Raw genomic sequence first — 18,931 nt, 5'->3', positions numbered from 1 at the left:
TAAAAAATATATTTCATAACCAATCTAATGATGTTTATTTGCTAAAAAATATTAGTATTTTCTGTATAAAAGTAGTCAAAATTGAAATTGTTTGATTTATCTAAAAATAAGAATTGCAACCTCTTTTGGACGGAGCAGTAACAAAGTGCAAACTTCTGCTAAAAAAAATCCTCCGGCAACGTCTATACTAAACCCGCTCTGCCCGCCGCATCGCATTGGCGTTCGCATCGCGCCCATACTAAACCCTAACTCTGCTGCCGGCGATCTGCCCTGCTGCGGCGGCATGGATGAAGCGGAGAACGGCATCAGGAAGCGCACCTCGACGCGCGTGTCCGGCAACGGCGCGAGGAAGCTATCCCCTTCTCCGACGAGGTCGTCCGCCCCGGAGCAGAGGAAGCCCTCTGCCTCGCCTCGGCCGCCGCGCGTCCCCAGGTGGCTGATCCTCGACCGCATCGTCCACCGCAGCAGCAGGAGGCGTTGCGGGGTCGTCGAAGACGACGCCACGGCCTCGGCGCTCGCCCACGACTGCGTCGGCCGCCCCGTCCGCGCCTCCCTCAGGATCGCCGACCCGCCCGTGGTCTCACGTCTCTACATCCACTGGACAGGCAGGCCCGCGATCTATTTCGCGGAGCCCGCCGCCGTCGCCGCCCACCGCAACTCCATCCTATTCAGGATGCGTGTCCCCTTCGAGGATCCTATGTGGTGGAGCAGCATTGGCTCCATCCCCGTCGACTACTTCGTCTACTCCAGCTCGTCGTCGTCACCGGCAACCCTGACTCTGCTTCCCCCTTGCTTCGACGGCGGCCCACTACTAGAGAACAGACTTTAGAACGATGTCCCAATTTAGCATTAGCCTCGGCATTTTTTGCCCCCGGGACTAAAGGTTTACCTTTAGTCCCGGTTGGTAATACTAGCCGGGACTAAAGCTTTTAGTCCCGGTTTGGGTTATGCCCCGGGAATAAAGATTAATATTTAGTCCCGGTTTGGTCCCCTAACCGGGACTAATTATCCCGGCCTATAATTCTGCTCAATTCTTCCTCCCCGAGCCCGAGCCATTCCATTATTCAAACTCACTGCCTCTGTTCTTCAGCTTGCTGTTGTTCTTGCACTCTCCCCCTCCATTGGTGTTGCTCTTCGATTTTGGAGGTAACAAACTTAATCCTCTTATGTTTTATCAGTAGCTTATCTCATTTTGCGATGTAGATGCATGTGTAACTTTATATGTTGGACTTTATTATGATTTTATATGTCATTTTTAGCTCAAAATCACATGATGATTTGCATATATGTTTGGATAAACAAAAGTTAAATTAGTTCATCAAAATCACGCCTCGCTCGTCCTCGCTGGAGCACGCGCCATTCTCGTCCCCGGTGGCTTACGTGATCTTAGAATTAATTTTTCCATGAAATGAAAAACTTAGAAAATTGTTAGAAAATTGTAGAAAATCCGTACTAGCTGAACTTGCGGACCGTGTTCATGTCGGCGAGCATGTTCTCTGCCGAGCGGTAACGGACGTCAAGGAGGAGCTTTGATTCTACGAGGGAGAGCGGCAACGGTCGTGGAAGACCGTGTTCCCTTTCTCGTAGAATCGGAGCTCTTCCTTGGCCAAGTACGGTGCCGTCCGGTGGAGAAATGCTCGTCGAGATGATCACGTAAGCAAGGTCAACTAGTACGGATGGTTATTTATTGAAACATGTTTTTGAGCTATAATTTGATGGATATTTGAAAATATGAAATTTACACTAGTTTGCAAAAATAAGTATAGAAAGTAGATGACAACTGTTACTGGATCCTCGGCCTCTCGTTCGGTTGCGAAACGACTGAGGCCAGAACTCCCTCTCATTATCTGCGGCAAGTGTAAGCAGAAGATTGTGATGGAGTACCGAGTCAAGAGACAGGGACCCAACAAGGGTCGTGTTTTCTACAAGTGCCCGGATCGCGATGTGAGTTTCTTACGCATTTTATAATTATGGCTAATTGACCTGCTTTTCTTGAATATTTTTGACTAAATATTTTTTGGCTTTAATTTCAGTGGGAGGGCAATGGATGCGATGGTTGGTACTGGGAGGAAGATTATGCTACATACGTGCAGAATTTGGGTGCGCTTGAGGTAGCGGATGCTGCTGATGAGGCAGTGAGCCAGCAGGAGAAGCTTATTGATATTCAACAGAAGAATGATTTGTCTGTTTTAGTTGCGTACGATCACAAAATAATTATGTTACTGAAGTGCATTGTAGTTTTAGTTTGTTTAGTGATAGTTGGGATTGCTTACGTTGTAGCCAGGCTTAGTTAATTAATCAACCGTGTGTGTGTCATTTATGTTGTGTAATAAAATACTTAATTATGTTCAAGGTTCTCATAATTTGTCGTATAATACAGATTATGTCACGCCATTGGATGTACAATGCCGATCGTCGCTCCCAAGACTTTATAGAGGGCTTGCACTATTTCTTAGGTGTGGCCGAGGCAAATAAGCGGGATGGTTTCATATGCTGTCCATGTGCCCTATGTAAGAATTTAAAGGAATATTCAAGCTCAATGAGTCTTCATTCACATTTGCTTAAGTCAGGTTTCATGTCAAACTATATATGTTGGACTAAGCATGGAGAAAGCGGGGTCATGATGGAAGAAGGTGAAGGAGAAGATTTAGACATTGATGATATTATTGCTCAGTATGGTGCCTTTGATGATACTACAATGGGGGGAGATGAAGAAGAGGTAGCGGTAGAAGATGATCTCGGTGATGCTCTTGGCGATGCCATTCGTGATGCACAACAAGAATGGGAAAGTGAAAAAGAGAAAGTTAAGTTGGAGCGCATGCTTGAGGATCATAGGAAGTTGCTATACCCGATGGCCGAAGAGGGGCAAAAAAAGCTGGGTACAACACTGGAATTGCTACAGTGGAAGGCAAAGAATGGTGTATCCGATAAGGCATTTGGGAATTTATTAAACCTCATAAAGAAGATGCTTCCGAAGCCAAATGAATTGCCCACCACTACGTACGAAGCAAAAAAGGTTGTCTGCCCTTTGGGATTAAAAATCCAGAAGATACATGCATGTCCTAATGACTGTATCCTCTACCATGGCAATGAATACGAGAATTTGGATGAATGCCCGGTATGTAAAGCATCGCGGTATAAGATCAGGCGCGATGATCCTGGTGACGTCGAGGGTGAACAACGTCCTAGAAAGAAAATCCCTGCCAAGGTTATGTGGTATGCTCCTATAATACCACGCTTAAAACGTTTGTTCAGAAATAAAGACCACGCAAAGTTGTTGCGGTGGTATAAAGAAGACCGTAAGGTAGACAATATGCTGAGACACCCAGCTGATGGGTCCCAGTGGAGAGCAATAGATAGAGAATTTTCAGAGTTTGCAAATGAGGTTAGAAACTTAAGGTTCGCCTTAAGTACAGATGGTATGAATCCTTTTGGACAGCAGAGCACTAGTCATAGCACTTGGCCAGTTACTCTATGTATCTACAACCTTCCTCCATGGTTATGCATGAAGCGGAAGTTCATTATGATGCCGATCCTCATCCAAGGTCCGAGGCAACCTGGCAACGATATTGATGTATATCTGAAGCCATTAGTTGAAGAACTTCTAGTTTTATGGAACAAACCAGGTGTACGTGTCTGGGATGAGTACAAACAAGAACACTTTGACCTACGAGCAATGTTGTTCGTAACCATCAATGATTGGCCTGCTTTAAGTAATCTTTCAGGTCAGACAAACAAAGGATATAATGCATGCACACATTGTTTTGATGACCTTGACAGTATATATTTGAAAAGATGTCGAAAGGTCGTGTACCTTGGCCATCGTCGATTCCTTCCTTTGAACCACCAAGTAAGAAAGAAAGGGAAGCATTTTAAAGGTAAGCCAGACCACCGGAAGAAGCCTCATAACCGAACCAGGGAAGATGTACTCGCAATGGTCAAGGATGTGAAAGTAGTATTTGGAAAGGGACAAGGCAGTGAATCTGTTCCCAAAGATGCTAATGGACATGCACCCATGTGGAAGAAGAAGTCCATCTTTTGGGAGCTACCCTATTGGCAAGTCCTAGAGGTCCGCAACGCAATCGACGTGATGCACCTGACAAAGAATCTTTGTGTGAACCTGTTAGGATTCATGGGTGTGTACGGGAAGCCAAAGGATTCACTTGAAGCACGCCAGGACTTGCAGTGCATGAAAGAACGAGACAACCTTCATCCAGAGAAGACAGGTGATGGACGTCATTACTTAAGTCCTGCTAGCTACACGCTTAGCAAAGAAGAGAGGGACAGCATGTTCGAATGTCTAAGCAGCATCAAGGTCCCATCGGGATTCTCCTCCAATATAAAGGGTATAATAAATGTGCCAGATAAAAAATTCCTAAACTTAAAGTCCCACGACTGCCACGTGCTTATGACGCAATTGCTTCCAGTTGCTTTAAGAGGAATTCTACCTCCACATGTACGTCTAGCCACCGTGAAGCTATGTGCATTTCTCAATGCAATTTCTCAGAAGGCAATCAATCCAGTGGAACTAGCTACTCTACAGAACGATGTGGTTCAATGTCTTGTCAGCTTTGAGTTGGTGTTCCCTCCATCCTTCTTTAATATCATGACACACATCCTAGTTCATTTGGTGAAGGAGATTAGTATTCTTGGACCTGTGTTCTTACATAACATGTTCCCCTTCGAGAGGTTTATGGGAGTCTTGAAGAAATATGTGAAAGTCCGTTCTAAGCCTGAAGGAAGCATCGCCCAGGGCTATGGAACAGAGGAGGTCATTGAGTTCTGTGTTGACTTTATTCCTGACATTGCTCCGATTGGCGTTCCCGAATCACGACATGAGGGGAGACTCAGTGGTAAAGGAACTTTAGGGAAGAAAACATATATTGGCATGGAAGACGATTATTTCAATAAAGCACACTACACAGTTCTTCAGAACTCGTCATTGGTGCATCCGTACATCGAGATACATAAGGAGTTCTTACGATCCAAGTTTCCAGGGAAGACTGAAGCTTGGATTATGCGTCAGCACATGAAAAGTTTCAGTGGTTGGTTGCGAAAAGAATGTCAAGGCGATGACAATATTGATGAGCAACTGTATTTGTTGGCTAGGCAGCCATCGTGGCATATCCTCACATACCAAGGGTACGAGATAAATGGGAATACATTTTACACAGTTGCCCAAGATAAAAGGAGCACCAATCAAAATAGTGGTGTTCGCATAGATGGCACAGATCCAAATGGGAATATACAAACATATTATGGCCGCATAGAAGAGATATGGGAACTAGACTACGCACCTAATTTTAAAGTCCCTTTGTTCCGGTGCCAATGGGTGAAGCTGACCGGAGGAGGGGTAACAGTCGACAAAGAGTATGGAATGACAACAGTGGACCTCAACAATATTGGATACAAAGAGGAACCATTCGTCCTTGCTGCCGATGTGAGTCAGGTGTTCTATGTGAAAGACATGTCTACAAAATCAAAGAGAGGAAAAAACGAAGACATCAACTCAATGATCAATGAGCCAAAGCGCCACATAATTCTTTCTGGGAAAATAAATATAGTAGGAATTGAAGACAAGTCAGACATGTCAGAAGATTACGAAAGAAATGTCCGAATTCCACCCTTCATAGTGAAGAAAGATCCAAGCATCATGTTAAATGATGAAGACACTCCATGGTTACGACAAGATCATAACCAAGGGTCATACGTCAAGAAGAAATTCACTGTTGTGCCCGCATGATACAACGATGCATGTTTAATATATTATGTTTTAGAGACGGATATTATGTAATATGTTTTCGGAACCCTAGATTGTCTAAAATTGAAAAGTTTTGAATACCAAGTTTGTTCATATCATCAATATCTACAATCCTTATATAGACCATTTTTTCATTTGAGAAAGCTTGAACAAAATGTAGTTCAATTTTCACAAGTGTGTGACATAGTTTTAGAAGTCTATAAGAGATAAGGAAAATTGTGACTAGTGTTTGATAAAAATTTCTCAAATGGGAAAATGATCTATGTAACAATTGTAGATCTTGCTGAGATGATCAAACTTGGTATTCAGAGTTTTTTCATCTGAGGTCATTTAGTGTCTCATTTGAGCAAGTTTGACCAAGTCAAATTTGGTCAAATGAAAAAACAACACTTTGACCCTAGTATTATGGACTCTAAATGACTTCGAATTGAAAAGTTTTGAATACCAAGTTTGTTAAACTCAAAAAGATCTACAATTGTTGTTTTGGTCAACTTTCCATTTGAGAAAGTTTGGACGGTTCAAATTTATGATTTTTAAATTTCGACGCCTACAAACTAGTTTTCGGAACCCTAGATTGTCTAAAATTGAAAAGTTTTGAATACCAAGTTTGTTCATATCATCAATATCTACAATCCTTATATAGACCATTTTTTCATTTGAGAAAGCTTGAACAAAATGTAGTTCAATTTTCACAAGTGTGTGACATAGTTTTAGAAGTCTATAAGAGATAAGGAAAATTGTGACTAGTGTTTGATAAAAATTTCTCAAATGGGAAAATGATCTATGTAACAATTGTAGATCTTGCTGAGATGATCAAACTTGGTATTCAGAGTTTTTTCATCTGAGGTCATTTAGTGTCTCATTTGAGCAAGTTTGACCAAGTCAAATTTGGTCAAATGAAAAAACAACACTTTGACCCTAGTATTATGGACTCTAAATGACTTCGAATTGAAAAGTTTTGAATACCAAGTTTGTTAAACTCAAAAAGATCTACAATTGTTGTTTTGGTCAACTTTCCATTTGAGAAAGTTTGGACGGTTCAAATTTATGATTTTTAAATTTCGACGCCTACAAACTAGTTTTCGGAACCCTAGATTGTCTAAAATTGAAAAGTTTTGAATACCAAGTTTGTTCATATCATCAATATCTACAATCCTTATATAGACCATTTTTTCATTTGAGAAAGCTTGAACAAAATGTAGTTCAATTTTCACAAGTGTGTGACATAGTTTTAGAAGTCTATAAGAGATAAGGAAAATTGTGACTAGTGTTTGATAAAAATTTCTCAAATGGGAAAATGATCTATGTAACAATTGTAGATCTTGCTGAGATGATCAAACTTGGTATTCAGAGTTTTTTCATCTGAGGTCATTTAGTGTCTCATTTGAGCAAGTTTGACCAAGTCAAATTTGGTCAAATGAAAAAACAACACTTTGACCCTAGTATTATGGACTCTAAATGACTTCGAATTGAAAAGTTTTGAATACCAAGTTTGTTAAACTCAAAAAGATCTACAATTGTTGTTTTGGTCAACTTTCCATTTGAGAAAGTTTGGACGGTTCAAATTTATGATTTTTAAATTTCGACGCCTACAAACTAGTTTTCGGAACCCTAGATTGTCTAAAATTGAAAAGTTTTGAATACCAAGTTTGTTCATATCATCAATATCTACAATCCTTATATAGACCATTTTTTCATTTGAGAAAGCTTGAACAAAATGTAGTTCAATTTTCACAAGTGTGTGACATAGTTTTAGAAGTCTATAAGAGATAAGGAAAATTGTGACTAGTGTTTGATAAAAATTTCTCAAATGGGAAAATGATCTATGTAACAATTGTAGATCTTGCTGAGATGATCAAACTTGGTATTCAGAGTTTTTTCATCTGAGGTCATTTAGTGTCTCATTTGAGCAAGTTTGACCAAGTCAAATTTGGTCAAATGAAAAAACAACACTTTGACCCTAGTATTATGGACTCTAAATGACTTCGAATTGAAAAGTTTTGAATACCAAGTTTGTTAAACTCAAAAAGATCTACAATTGTTGTTTTGGTCAACTTTCCATTTGAGAAAGTTTGGACGGTTCAAATTTATGATTTTTAAATTTCGACGCCTACAAACTAGTTTTCGGAACCCTAGATTGTCTAAAATTGAAAAGTTTTGAATACCAAGTTTGTTCATATCATCAATATCTACAATCCTTATATAGACCATTTTTTCATTTGAGAAAGCTTGAACAAAATGTAGTTCAATTTTCACAAGTGTGTGACATAGTTTTAGAAGTCTATAAGAGATAAGGAAAATTGTGACTAGTGTTTGATAAAAATTTCTCAAATGGGAAAATGATCTATGTAACAATTGTAGATCTTGCTGAGATGATCAAACTTGGTATTCAGAGTTTTTTCATCTGAGGTCATTTAGTGTCTCATTTGAGCAAGTTTGACCAAGTCAAATTTGGTCAAATGAAAAAACAACACTTTGACCCTAGTATTATGGACTCTAAATGACTTCGAATTGAAAAGTTTTGAATACCAAGTTTGTTAATTTTGGTCGAATTGAAAAAACAACAATCCTTATATAGGCCATTTTTTCATTTGAAAAAGTTGTACAACAAAAAATACTATATTTTCTTTATTTTTATAGGTTTAACAAAAATTTCCTGTCAATTTTGGTCAAAAACCGAGAAAAAATTGAAACATTGACGTTACAATAATGTGATAATAAATTTCCTATCGAATAATATTAGTTTTATTAATTTTAAGTTACAAATATATTTTTGCATTAACAAAATACTTAGTATTAGTAACATTTATATTCTATATTCATAAAAGAAATTAAAAACTTTAGGTTACAAAATTTTCCTATTTACAATAAATAATTAGTTAATCAATAGTATTTTTTAAAATAAATATTGCAAAGTATTGAAGTTGATATGGAATTAATTGTTTAACCTAGTATTAAACAAAATCAAAATCCTAGGCCTTTCCAATTACGCTGGCGGGTTGCCAAAACTTTTAGGCCTTCAGTCCCAGCCCAGACCAAGAACCGGGACTAAAGGGTGGGCGGCAATTTCGTTGCGCGCCCAAAAATACCTTTAGTCCCGGCTGGTCAAACCAACCGGGACTAAAAGCCTTTAGTCCCGGCTTGTAAGGCGAGCCGGGACTAAAGGGTTGGGCCTTTAGTCCCGGCTGGTAATACCAGCCGGGACTAAAGGGTTTTTAGTCCCGGTTGGTGTTACTAGCCGGGACTAAAGGGTCCCGGCCTATATATATCGAACGTCTGTTCTGTTCATCTTCGATCTCGTCTCGGCCGCGCCATCCGCCGTCGTCAAGCTCGTCCTGCCGCGCCGCCGTCGTCGTCTACCCCCACCCGGCCGCGCCATTCTCCCGGCCCGCATCGCGCCGCATCCCGTCTCCGCCGCTGCACCCGATCCCACCCTCCGTCGCCGAGGCTTCCCGCGCGCCCACCGCCGTCGAACTCGATCTCTCTACTGCGCTCTCGATCGGCTGCCGTCGTCGAGCCTCGCCCGCCCGGCCTCGTCTACCGTCGTCGAGCCCCGCCCGCCCGGCCTCGTCGTCGAACTCGCCCGCCCGCCCGGCCTCACTGCCGTCGTTATAATGTTGGATTTTTCATTGTTTTTTTAGATAATACTAATAAACAATATTTAGTAGTTATTTAGTTTTTTAGTTAGTTTTTTAGATAGTTTTTGATATATGTTAGTTAGATTTTTTAGTTAGTTAGATTTATTAGATAATTGATATATGTTAGTTAGATTTTTAGTTAGTTAGATTTATTAGATAATTGATATATGTTAGTTAGATTGTTAGGTGATATATGTTAGTTTTTTAGGTAATTTTTTAGTTAGTTAGATTTTTTAAAATGTATTATCTATTACTAGTTTATCTAATTTCATGTTGGATTTATTTAATTGGATTTAGTAATTATATATTCTATCTCTCTATATATATCTAGAGAGAGATTCTATATGGTATACATATGTACTTAATTATTTCTATATGTATATATACATGTACTTATTTTCATGTGTTGAGAGAGAGAGAAAATTGTATCTAGAGAGACATTCAATGTGTTATCACATGCATATCTAGAGATATAGACATATGCACTTATTTCTATGTGTTGAGAGAGAGAGAAAATATATTGTATCATTCTATGTGTATATATATACATGTACTTATTTCCATGTACTTATTTCCATGTACTTATTTACATGTACTTAATTGGATTTAGTAATTCTATATGTGTTATCACATGTACTTATGTTATGTACCATAATAATTCTATCTATGTGTTATCTTGAAGATACAAATGGCTACTCCGGATGATAACTTGAGTGATGACATAATGGCGGATATTATCAACGCCGGCACCAATGTGGATGTAGATGACACGAGTCAGTACTTTGCTGATTATGAGGATATCCTGAATATGCCGGTGGTTGAAGATCAACAAATTGTCGCGCAAGAAAATACTGGCGAGGTATATTCGATTATCTATCATCTCTTATAGATGCATGCGTACGTATATTTGTTGTTAATCGTTGTGTTTCTACTCATGTAGCCGGTCTCTGGATCTACATCAACCACCGACAAAAGTAGGAAAGTCCGAGGGCCAAAAAAGCCATTAGAGGGCCGTTTCATAATATCAGAATTCGACACCGACACCGGCAAACCATTGGGACCACATGCTCAGACATATGTCAATCAATGTGGGTTCATTGTAAGGGATAGGATCCCAGTTAGTGCTCGTGAATGGAAGCAGAAGATATCCACTCCTAATGTTAGTTTTGTATCTGATCGTGATAAGAACCTAGCTTGGAGAGATATCACTCAGCATTTCACATTACAAGCAGATGATGCTTTGAAGGAGCTAGTGAGGGATTGGACAATGAAGAAGATGGCAACATTGTTCCAGAGTTGGAAGAAGACATTGTATAAAAAGTTTATCTTGAAGAATGCTACGCCGAATTTCAATGCTAAGGCGTTTGTCAAGTTGGAGTCCCATTGGGATGCCTTCGTAGAATACAAGACATCTCAAGACAGTGAGGAACGTGTGATGAGGAATCGGCAGAATGCCCGACAGAAGCAATACCATCATCGCATGGGATCAGGTGGTTATAGGAGTGCTATTCCCAAGTGGCAGAACCTAGAAGCAGAGATTACTGCCAAGGGAATCATACCTGAAACAATAGAAAAGAACTGGCCTCAACGCGCGAAGAATTGGTTCTACGCTCATGGGGGAAGCCTAGACCCAGACACTGGCAAGCTAATTTTCGGCCAAAAAATTGAGAGAGCAACACAGAGACTAGCTCGTGCTAGGGAAGAAGCTGATAGTGGTGTTTTCAAGCCCAACAGAGAGAAGGATGAATTGACATATGCCCTAGAGAATCCCGAACACGGTGGTCGAACAAGAGGCTATGGGGCGGTTCCGTGGCTACACGCATTCCCAGCAGACAAGGATACCTACAGAAGCCGCCAGAGAAAGAAGGATGAGGAGGCAGAACGAATTCGTGCATTGGAGCAATTTGTTGATGAGTCACGACAAGCATTGCTTGAATCACGTGAACGAGAAAAATCTCTTGAGGCAAGAATGCAGGAGGAGATCAAGAGGCAAGTGCAGCTAGCAATGAGTCAAATGCAATCGCAATCAACGCCGGGAGTCACCATTAGCCCCGTTGGTCAGATGAAAAGCAGTTGTGCTTCTACGGAGCTGCCAGTTATTCAAGATGACGCTGGGTTGCGCTTCCCTATTGATGACATTACCGAGCCTCTAACAAAATGTGAGCTGCACATTCCAGATCGTAATGCATCAATCATGGTGGCTGTCGGGGTTGTATCTCCAATAGACCGAACGAAGACACCAAGAATCCATGGGTCAGTTATTCAACCTGGATATGCTAGCGTCTCGGTCGATAGAGTGCTCAAAGGTTACAGCAATGTTCCTCTTGACATTGAAGGCGGTGATGGGGAGAAGACACTAGGAGAAACAGAGAAGACATTTATTCAATGGCGCAAACGCTTCATCATCATTCCTGGGGCGCCACCGCTTCCCCTACCTCACCCTAGGTACGAATGAAAGTGAATGAAATATTATTTTCCATTAATTTTCTATTGGCTTCAAAAATAATTGACACACAAATTGTTTTTATAGCAGGGTCTCTCCCCAGCCTAGCCTAATCATTCATTCCCCATCTCATCACAGCGTCGCGGGGGGCGAGACGACTTCATCCCCACGGCGATCGCCAACTCCTACACCGGCCCCATCGCCTCCACAACGATCTCCAACTCCTACACCGGCCCCATCGCCTCCACAACGATCTCCAACTCCTACACCGGCCCCACCGCCTCCACAACGATCTCCAACGTCTCCACGCCGGTCTCCACCAACACTGGCCTCATCGCCTCCACGCTGATCTCCAACACCGCCCCCACCCCCTCCACAGCGACGCACTACAAAGACGTCTAAGGTCCCGGCGGCAAAGAAGACCCCAAGAAAAAGAGTTATTTCTCAAGAAATACTTCCTGAAAAGACTGATGAGCAAATAGCAGCTGAAGAAGACAAAAAAGTAAAAGATTTTTTTATAGATATCAAAAACAAGAGTCAAGCAAAGCTTAAGGAGAAGCCGTACTTTTACATACCACGAGATGTGCTGAGGCAGAAGGTCGATGCTCACAAGAAAAAGATGATTGAACTTCGTAAGCCTTCGCCACTATCAGACTATGACCGCTCCCTCGTGAAGTCACATGATGCAGATAAGAAAAGGAAAAGAGCATCAGGGAAGGATGTCCCACAGCTCGGACAACAGAAGCAACCAATGCAAAATCTTGTTGTTGCTAATGAATATGGTTCCAACATAGAAGTCTATCGACCAGACAACTCTAGAGAAGTGTCGGTTCAAGCCCTTAATGCTTTTTTTAAAGATACTGGTTTAACCTTGGATCAATTGACGGGCAAAGCTCCAATCCAGAACCTGGAAGTTGATACCTGGAAGACTTATAAATATGGCAAAAGTCTGTACAACCCTGCGGCTCTGAATGAATTGGGTACGCAAATGTACTTGCTCAACAAGTGGTACATGCAGGCGTGTGGCAGGGGTGAGCAGTGGATCTTTGTTAGATTTAGAGACCATCATTACTTCCGTGGCGATGACATCTTACATATTAGTTTCGAAGAATTGCATCAACTATTCCACTTGGACGCTCTGGACAAATCAATCATGAGCTCCTTTTGTTTGTAAGTGATTCTTACTTTTATTTAATAAACTCACTTCCATGCGTACGTGTATATAATTATCCTCACATGTAACTTATATTTATATATAGATTCCAGATGTCAGAGCTCCAAAGAATACAAGACACCAGTGTTGGCTTCATTGATCCTTATATCGTATTCAAAACCGATATTATTGTCAAGGACCACTGGGTATCTGAAGCACAGAGGAATATCATGAAGTTCTTCGTGAAGCAGCACGACAAGACAATAATACTTTTCCCGTACAACTTTGAGTAAGTGTTAATAATAATGTAGTCTACACATTTTATGTAATATCAATACAACTTATATGCATGTACGTGTGTGTATAAACCAATGCAGTTTTCACTGGATACTCATTGTCATTGAGTTAAACTCAAGTCGGTTACTAATCTTTGACTCGTTGAGAAAAGAACGGGCACTATACCAAGATATGATAGATATTATCCAGGGGTAATTTCGATCTCTCGCGCACAACTATTATTGAATAGACTTTGCCATAATTTATTAACGATCGTACATTATTGGTCGCACAGGGTTTGGAAAGAGTTTATTCGGCAACATCGCAAGGATTGCAAGGCACCACTTAATGTAGTTGAAATACCAGTAAGTTGTACTATATACACTTCCCCACGTGTTTAATTACTATATCGTACTTCAATTTACGTGTGAGATGATGAGAATAATCTTCTTCTCGTACAGTGGTGTTTGCGGCAGGAACCAGGTAATAACTTGTGTGGATACTACGTTTGTGAATTTATCACTGCGCACATAAGAAGAACTCCTGAAGATGTCCTCAGAGTACGTATATATCAATATTTATTTATTTTTAAAAGAATATATATACATATATGTGTATTAATACTTTTCCTTTTATTTCAAATGCAAGACTGAATGGTTGAAACGAAGGGTCATGCAAAAAGACCATCTGAAAGCAGTTCAAGAGTCAATAGCAGGATATCTTCTAGAAAAAGTGCTAAATCCCAAGGGCGAGTTCTACTTTGATCTTAAGGAATAAATGATGTAAATTAAATGTTTATTGATATCGTTATTTTCGAGAACAAGATTATGAAAGTGTTGTATATACACATATATATATATATCTATAATATATATAGTTTCATACTTTATTCGAATATAATAATGCTCAAGATGAGAATTAGATGTAATTATATGCATGCGTGTATTTATATTAGCAACGTAGAATACGTACATAAAAACATATTATATATTAAACAAATACGTGTAACTGAACTGAAAACAAATTAAACAAAAAAAAAAAGAAAAAGAAAAGGAACCGTTAGTCCCGGTTGGGGTTACCAACCGGGACTAAAGGGTGAACCATTAGTCCCGGTTGGTAACCCCAACCGGGACTAAAGGGTGCGCCAGGTTCGCTCGGCTGGAGGGCCTTTAGTCCCGGTTGGTGTTACCAACCGGGACTAAAGGTCCCTCTTTAATCCCGGCTCGATGACCCGGGACTGAAGGTTCCACCTTTAGTCCCGGGATCGTTGTCCCGGCGCGGTAACCGGGACTAAAGGCTGTTACCGCCCGGGACAACAGGTCCATTCTGTAGTAGTGGCCACACCGACCCCAAGTCTGATAAGTTCTTCCAACCATACCGGATCCAGCAGCAGCGCATCATGTTGGACAAACAGATGGGCATCCTGTGCCACGGTGACGAAGGCGAGTTCACGGTGGCAGATCTCACGCATCGTTTCCGCACGGAGGTCCACCTCTGCCTGCTGCACCATCCGCCTCCTGCGGCTGCCATTCCAATTCAGTGGAGCATTAAGAGGCTGCAGATCCCTCCAGACATGAGACATGAAGATCAACCTCTCCTCTCACTACCGGAAACACCTAATTTGCCGAGTGTCCCCACCTTTGCCATGGGCACGATTTCGGGCACTCGGCAAACATGGTGTTTGCCGAGTGTCCCACAACCGACACTCGGCAAAAATAAAACTCACGGCATAACAGTTTATACCGAGTGCCTACACTCGGCAAAAAATAGACACACGGCAACTTCATGTCCAGTAACACCGTCGATCTCCGTTATCCTATATGCCGAGTGCCAAAATACAACACTCGGCAAACACACATCGATACCGAGTATCACCTTTTGACACTCGGCAAACGCTGTTATATGCCGAGTGTCAGAATCTTACACTCGGCAAACATTTTTTTTTTTTGATTTTGCCCCCCCCCCCCCCAAAACTTTTTAGACTGTTGTATTACAATACCTGTTGCTCTCTGTTCAAGTAATGTACATTTCTGAGTTATTTTACTATATTTCATCAATTTATTTTAGTCAAATGAATTTTCGGTAATTTTTTGGATTTGAACTGCAAGTGCTTCGAATATCCGAAAAAAGTGAATAAAAAATGATATTCTTTTCACTGAGTTTGTTTTGATACCGTATCCAAGGCCAGACCAGAAATCTCGAACATTATGTTCGCGAAACATGAGCAGAAACGCGTGGCGGAAACGTCTAAAAATTCTATAAAAAACAAACGAAGTCTGAAAATCATGAAATTCGTCGAGTTGTCATGATATCATACGTGGAGGCTATGGTAAAAAATTGAGAGTGTTTCGGCAAAGTTGACACGTACGTTGCTTACAAATCGGATCATGTCCGGAGAAGTTTCTGAGATGTCAGAAAGATCCGGTAAGATGAGGAGACAATTTGAATGTCAATTTGGAGTTTCACTTCAAATTTTTTTTGTATATATAATAGAGAACAAAGATCGCTTCTTGTGAATTTTTGGCAATTTTTCGGAGCCATTTCGTAATTTTAATTCTTTCGTCGCAATTATTGAATTTTATATGCGTGATATACAAACACAGGAAATAATAGTCCAATTTTTGTACAAGCTTGAAATATACATTTGTGAGTGCACCTAACAAAGTGCAATGCAAGTTCATTTCATGAAATTAGTGAAACATGAAATAGAGGAAAGTAATTAAGTAGAGGAAAGAAAAGGGTAGCATGAAATATAGAAATAAGTTTGCCGAGTGCTGCATAGATGGCACTCGGCAAACTGATGGAATTTTTTAAGGGGGAACAGGGATTTTTAAGTAGTTTACCGAGTGCGCCATCGGCCGACACTCGGCAAACTGATGGAATTTTTTTTTAAAAAAACGTTGCCGAGTGTCGTATCGGGCCGACACTCGGCAAACAGGCCGCAAAATAGATAGGCCGTGGGCCGGCTCTGGCCATTTCTCCATTCCTCCCCACTCCACTCCCTCCCCACTCACGCCGCCGTCGACCTCCCTCCCCTCGCGCCGCCGTCGAGCTCCCCCCCACGCGCCCTCCTCCCTCCCCACTCCATCGTGCTCCCCACGCCCGCCGCCGTCGAGCTCCCCCCCACGCGCCCCCCCTCCCTCCCCACTCCACGGCCCCCTCCCTCCCCACCCCGCCCGCCCGCCCGGCCGTCGACCTCCCCCCCGCCCGGCCAGTCTGCCACAGCCACCGGCTGGCCCACGCCCCTGTCCCCGCCGCGAAACCGAGCGCGGGCACGAGCACGCCCACGAAACCGCCCTAGGGTTGTGGAGAGAACCTTGAGACTTCGCCGTCGCCGCAGGAGCCCACCGCAGGATCCCACCGCTTCCCCCATTCTCCGGTAAGCCCCATTGTATTCTCACTGCTTCTCATATTGTCCTGCTTAGACACCATCAGAGTGATTTCAAAAATAGCTGTTCATTTGAGGATGGAGATAGTTTATAAATTAGAGTTGATGGCTGATGAATGCTTGAATTGGTGTTAGCAGGTTGTCATGATTTGTGATTATTAGTCTGATTATGTTCCTACTGTCCTTGATATCCTTTTTTGAGTCAGATTTGCCTTTTGAAGTCTGATTGCTTAAAGTTTAATCTACAGTTGATTTGTAAATATCGTTTTGAAACCCAGAAGGGAGGAATGGACTAGATATTCCTCTTTTGAGCATGTCTTTCATTGTGTATGCGTGATCATGGGTGCGAGTCTTATGGTTGGCCAACTTTTGAAGGATGATTATTGGTAAATAAAGACAAAAATAAATACTCCCTCGCTCCCAGTCGAAATACAAAGTATCAAATGTTCAAAAAAATAAGGTATTTTGATCGTTCAACATTAACTATGCCTGTTTGCTTTTTTAAACCACATCCATGTATGACTTTTAGGTCCATCTTGAACAAAATGACTTCTATAATTGATAGCTGAAATCAATAACAAGTATGAATGTGTTTTAATTAAAAACTATGTGTTATTAGGACCAAGTTTTCCTATGGTGAGCTTAGTTGATCCAGATGTCATCTGCTTCCTGCTGGAAGATGAGGACCGTAGCCTTTTCTGGATGATTGAGGTCGACATGAGGAACAAGAAGCTGCAGTCAAGTGCCCTCTATATCAATGAAGAAGAAGAAGAAGGATACCCTCCTAAAAGGGGCCGCAGGAACAATTTCTTTGGTCATAACTTCATCCGCAGCAGTTTCTCCTCTTTCTTGAGTGAGAATGCCATCACAAGGTTATATTATGTCTCTTGCTATTGCACCTTGTTTGTAGCACACTGCAGGAAGTATTGTTGTGTTTAGCAGCGTCTAGTTTACATTTAAAAACATGAGTAGAACATGATGGTGTAGGTGGCCAGGTATTTAGCATATGCAATTTCTGTGCTAAGTTAAATAAGTAGCCAATCTGATACCAGTGATTTGACATGTTGAGGTATGAACAGATTATTCAGCTAAAATGGCATGGTGAAACTGTAACCTAATCTTATCATGGTTTAAAGTCGATGCAATACTATGCATTAAGCCATTAAGCTAGCGAACAGAGTGTTGTTCTGTTCAGACTTTGTTTACTCATGACTCCAATTTATGTTCACCTGTTTTTGTTCTATGGTCAGAAAGCCTATATTAGTTTGGGATCCTAACCAAAACCAGAGCAACCAGTATAAAACAATGTGCGTCCCTCACCCAAATTAGCTCTATACATTACAAACCAACTCTACGTACCAAAGCCAAGCGCATGTGCTGTATGATATTGACATCTTTACTTTATTATGAACAAATCATCTTGATTTCCATACTGTTTCTGATAGAAAAATCTTTTAGCTCGTTCACCAACACATATAAAGAGGAATAGGTAAACAGTAGGGGCTAGGGAGGCTACACCCATAGTTGAAATTCTACCACGGCTATTGGTAATCAGGATCAAGAATGTATAGAAACAAGAAACCTTGTCAGAAATCTGCAGTGGCCATGACTTTGAAAAACATTCAGTCATGCTCCTAAGGTGATTGTTACATACATTACTCTCTAACATAATAGTGTGTGTAGGCGGCTTCCCCAACTGAACTTCCTTGTTCTGGTGAAGTCGGGCTGTTCTTTAAGGGTGGGAGTTGAAAGTATGGAGACAGTTACCAGATCAAAGCATCTCAGTAATGTCAAAAGTTATATAGTTGCATATCTATAACGCCAAAGTTGTTCTCAATAATTAAATGAAGATGCAACTACTTGATTTGTTAACTGTACTTGTATATACTAAAATAATATATGACAATTATTAAGACATGGAATGTAGAAATTATCCAACTGGGTTTTGTTTTCTACTCTTACATCTCATGTATGCAAACATTGATTGCCTTGTGACTGCTTTGTTTTGTGCAGTTGGGAACTAAGTGAAAAGATGCAGGAGGCAAAAAAGGAGAGAGTGATGCAGAATATTGGTCTGGAAGCAAAATTGAAGAAGTGATTTACTGGATGGATGACAGCACATTTTGAAGACTCGTGCTGTCTGTTTTCGTGAGGAGGGAGGCGGTGTGTTTGAGAGAACTTGTTTGATGCTCAACCCTGACACCGATGACATTACGCTTTTGGTTGTCTGTTTTGTAATGTGTCCTCTCCATGGAGAATTTTGGGAACCTAT

General features: G+C 41.2%; 1 protein-coding gene and 1 pseudogene across 1 annotated transcript; both read left to right on the top strand.

Moving 5' to 3' along the window:
* Positions 1-283: 283 nt before the first annotated feature.
* Positions 284-18,757, top strand: LOC136489734 (uncharacterized; annotated as a pseudogene).
* LOC136485782 (uncharacterized) lies at positions 1,517-5,743 on the top strand. Its single transcript, XM_066482619.1, has 5 exons — positions 1,517-1,944; positions 2,034-2,135; positions 2,381-4,069; positions 4,223-4,456; positions 4,733-5,743. Exons 1-5 carry the CDS (start codon positions 1,774-1,776, stop codon positions 5,741-5,743), a joined length of 3,207 nt encoding a protein of 1,068 aa, XP_066338716.1. The 5' UTR covers positions 1,517-1,773.
* Positions 18,758-18,931: the final 174 nt, after the last annotated feature.

This window comes from Miscanthus floridulus, chromosome 10 (assembly GCF_019320115.1).
Source record: "Miscanthus floridulus cultivar M001 chromosome 10, ASM1932011v1, whole genome shotgun sequence".
Taxonomy (NCBI): Eukaryota; Viridiplantae; Streptophyta; class Magnoliopsida; order Poales; family Poaceae; genus Miscanthus; species Miscanthus floridulus.
This window is presented reverse-complemented; position numbering and strand designations above follow the sequence as displayed.